The 2,712-nt window shown below is 45.0% G+C and overlaps 1 protein-coding gene across 1 annotated transcript; it reads right to left on the bottom strand.

Annotated features, from left to right (window-relative positions):
* Positions 1-222: 222 nt before the first annotated feature.
* LOC123170871 (major pollen allergen Ole e 10-like) lies at positions 223-1,553 on the bottom strand. Its single transcript, XM_044588601.1, has 3 exons — positions 1,467-1,553; positions 679-1,248; positions 223-415 (listed from the first exon to the last, which is right to left on the bottom strand). Exons 1-3 carry the CDS (start codon positions 1,531-1,533, stop codon positions 384-386), a joined length of 669 nt encoding a protein of 222 aa, XP_044444536.1. The 5' UTR covers positions 1,534-1,553; the 3' UTR covers positions 223-383.
* Positions 1,554-2,712: the final 1,159 nt, after the last annotated feature.

Genomic DNA, 2,712 nt, shown 5'->3' with positions numbered 1-2,712 from the left:
TCAATTTTCTTATGACCATTTTGGTCAACAAAATATGAGTTACATGTCACAAAAAAGTATACCATTGAAAACTTATCTTAAACGTGAGTATAATGATTTATCATTTGTGCAATAGTTAGAACTATCATTTATTAACCAAATTAAGGGTTAAATTTTTACTAAAATGTTGTAAAAATACATGCATTGTTTAACAAAATTCAGTACTATTATTTACGGGGAAAAAATAGTTGAATAGTCCAGAGCAAATGTTCATGTACCCGTGACATTCCATGGGTCCAACCATTAAAAAAACGATGCATTTACATCATACAGAAGTCGTGTGAACCGTGTGCTTATCGATAGTCTTGGAAATTGCTCCATTTCTATGAGGAGCTCCGTTGCAATCACATGTACACGTACCGGCACTCATCGTAACCTGCACAGAATATTAAAAACCAAATTTAATAAAAAATCCATTAAAAATATGTCAAAATTTTGAAAGCACAACCCAAATTCGAAAGTGGGACAGATAATTCTCTCTTCATATTTGAATGGGCCGGGCGGAGCCCTCGTCCATTTAGTTGATTTGTTTTTTTAGGCAAGTCCATTTAGGTGCTTCTGTTCTACTAGTAAAATTATTAATTGGGCCCATATAGACTCGCAGGCCTTAGGCCGAGCAAACTTGAGATAGTGGCTTACTGGGGTCTTTGGTGATGAGCATGGCGGAGCCGGCGAAGTCGCAGGTGCCGCCGGCGGCCTTGTTGCGCTGCCAGTAGCTGTTGAAGGCGAAGGAGGCATGCGCCATCAGCGTGTCCGGTAGGTAGCACGGCCCGCCGGGCGCTGCCATGCCGCAGTCGGCGCCCGACCCGCACGCGTAGTCCATCGCCGCCTGCACGTCCACGCTCTCCACCGTCGGGTTCGCCACGCACCACAGCCCCTGCGGCGCGCCGATGGCTGTCGGGCCTCCCGCCCGTGGAGCACCAGCCGGAGGGCCCGCGCGGGGGCTCGCTGGTGCGTTGGCTGGCGGGCTGGGGTTGCCGACCGGTGCCGTGGACGGTGGCAGCGCACCGGCTGGAGGGGGGATCGACGGCGCCGCCGGTGAGGTGGGATTGGCGGGGGGAGGGTACGCACAGTACGGAGGGGACGGCTGAACGTCGTGTGCCGGAGTTGGTGGCCGGGCTCCTCCTACCACGTCTTGGTATGGTGGCAATGCCGGGGAGTTGACAAGCTTGCGCCATTCTCTTGTTCTCGAGGCGCCATTCGCCCAATCTGCTTCACATGCATGTGCATGATGCATGCAGACAAAAAATCAAATGGCAGACAATGGATATACGGAGTACTATATAGTTATATACATGTACCAATGCAAAAACAACCAGGAGGACAAGATCACAAGAGTTCTAGTACAACTAAAAGATGGTAAAGAAAATAATGTATGTGCACGTGAAGTGAAAGTCTTTTAGAGCAGGGATGCTCACTGTAATTACCATGTTGAATGGACATGACGAGAGCTAGGAGGACCATGTGTTGCTTCTTGATCATCATTAGCTCCATGGTTTGTGATCAAGACATGAGGCAAATTGCATTTATATATGATGCGTGGGAATGAGATTGTTGTAGGGCTAGAAAGGAATATGGGGAGTACGTAGTACCCAAGTCTCAAGTGGGCACATAAAGGGGAGGCAGCAGCAAGAATTCACCAGATGGATGCTAGCTAGCTAGCCAGCCAGCAAGTCTCTTTCCATAAAGTTGCATGGACTGATATGTTGATTAAACCTAAGAGCCTTCCCAATTAAGTTGCAGAAAACGTATCAATAAAATGAAACATTGGAGATGTCCTGGCTTCCTGAATACAGAAACTAAAGCAATTGATTTTTAGTCATGAGAATATAGCAATTTGTAGTCATGACTCATTATGGATTCTTTGCATATTTCACGGAAATTTGCTGAAAATTCGAAGGGTAAGATGTTTTTATGCAATGCCACCCATGAAGGCATTTTGGTTCATTTTCTTTGACCCCGGGCACCCAAACAAAAATATTATGGATTAAAATGCTACAAATATTCTATGAAAACATTTCAACTCAAGGGCCATGCATGTTTGCTTCTTTTCTCTAGCTGCAGTTTTGGCACATGTGCTTGCTTGGCCAGAGAGAAATGCAGGGAACAAAATCGAAAGAAAATAAAGGGCAGAACAGCAGGTGTATTTATTAGTGTTTTTCTTCCGTTGCTTTGGTTCCACTCAAGGCCTCAAACCTGCTACTCCATTTTGTTTGATTTGTCATGTATGAATGCATCCATATTATACTAGTACTAGTAAGTAGCTAGGGCTAGAGAAAAGCCGTGTCTTGTCAATCACAGCGAGCTGACAACACCACGACATGGGAAATTTAGCTCAGACATTATTGTGTATGTATGTGTCATGTTTGCATCATGTAAGTACTTTGTGGAGATCTTTTACGGTACCAAAATCAGCAGGAGTAATAGTAGAACATTATTTTTGCAAAAGAGCTTGACTGGATTAATTAGTTTCTGTGTGCGATATATAGTGCTCTGCATCATACTTGTGTATGACACTCTGATAAGTTTTCGAAATTGCTTTACGAGTGCGGTGTTTGCGCCCTACCTGTGTACGATACTCTGATCCTTTGTTGGTTGTTGAAGTGGCGGTTTGATCCCAGGGTGCTCAACTAGCGTCGGATTGTACAAAGATCGTCGGACATACTATTGTAG

The sequence above is a fragment of the Triticum aestivum genome, chromosome 7D (assembly GCF_018294505.1).
Source record: "Triticum aestivum cultivar Chinese Spring chromosome 7D, IWGSC CS RefSeq v2.1, whole genome shotgun sequence".
Taxonomy (NCBI): domain Eukaryota; kingdom Viridiplantae; phylum Streptophyta; class Magnoliopsida; order Poales; family Poaceae; genus Triticum; species Triticum aestivum.
The sequence above is the reverse complement of the archived record's forward strand: the minus strand, read 5'-3'. Positions and strand labels throughout refer to the sequence as shown.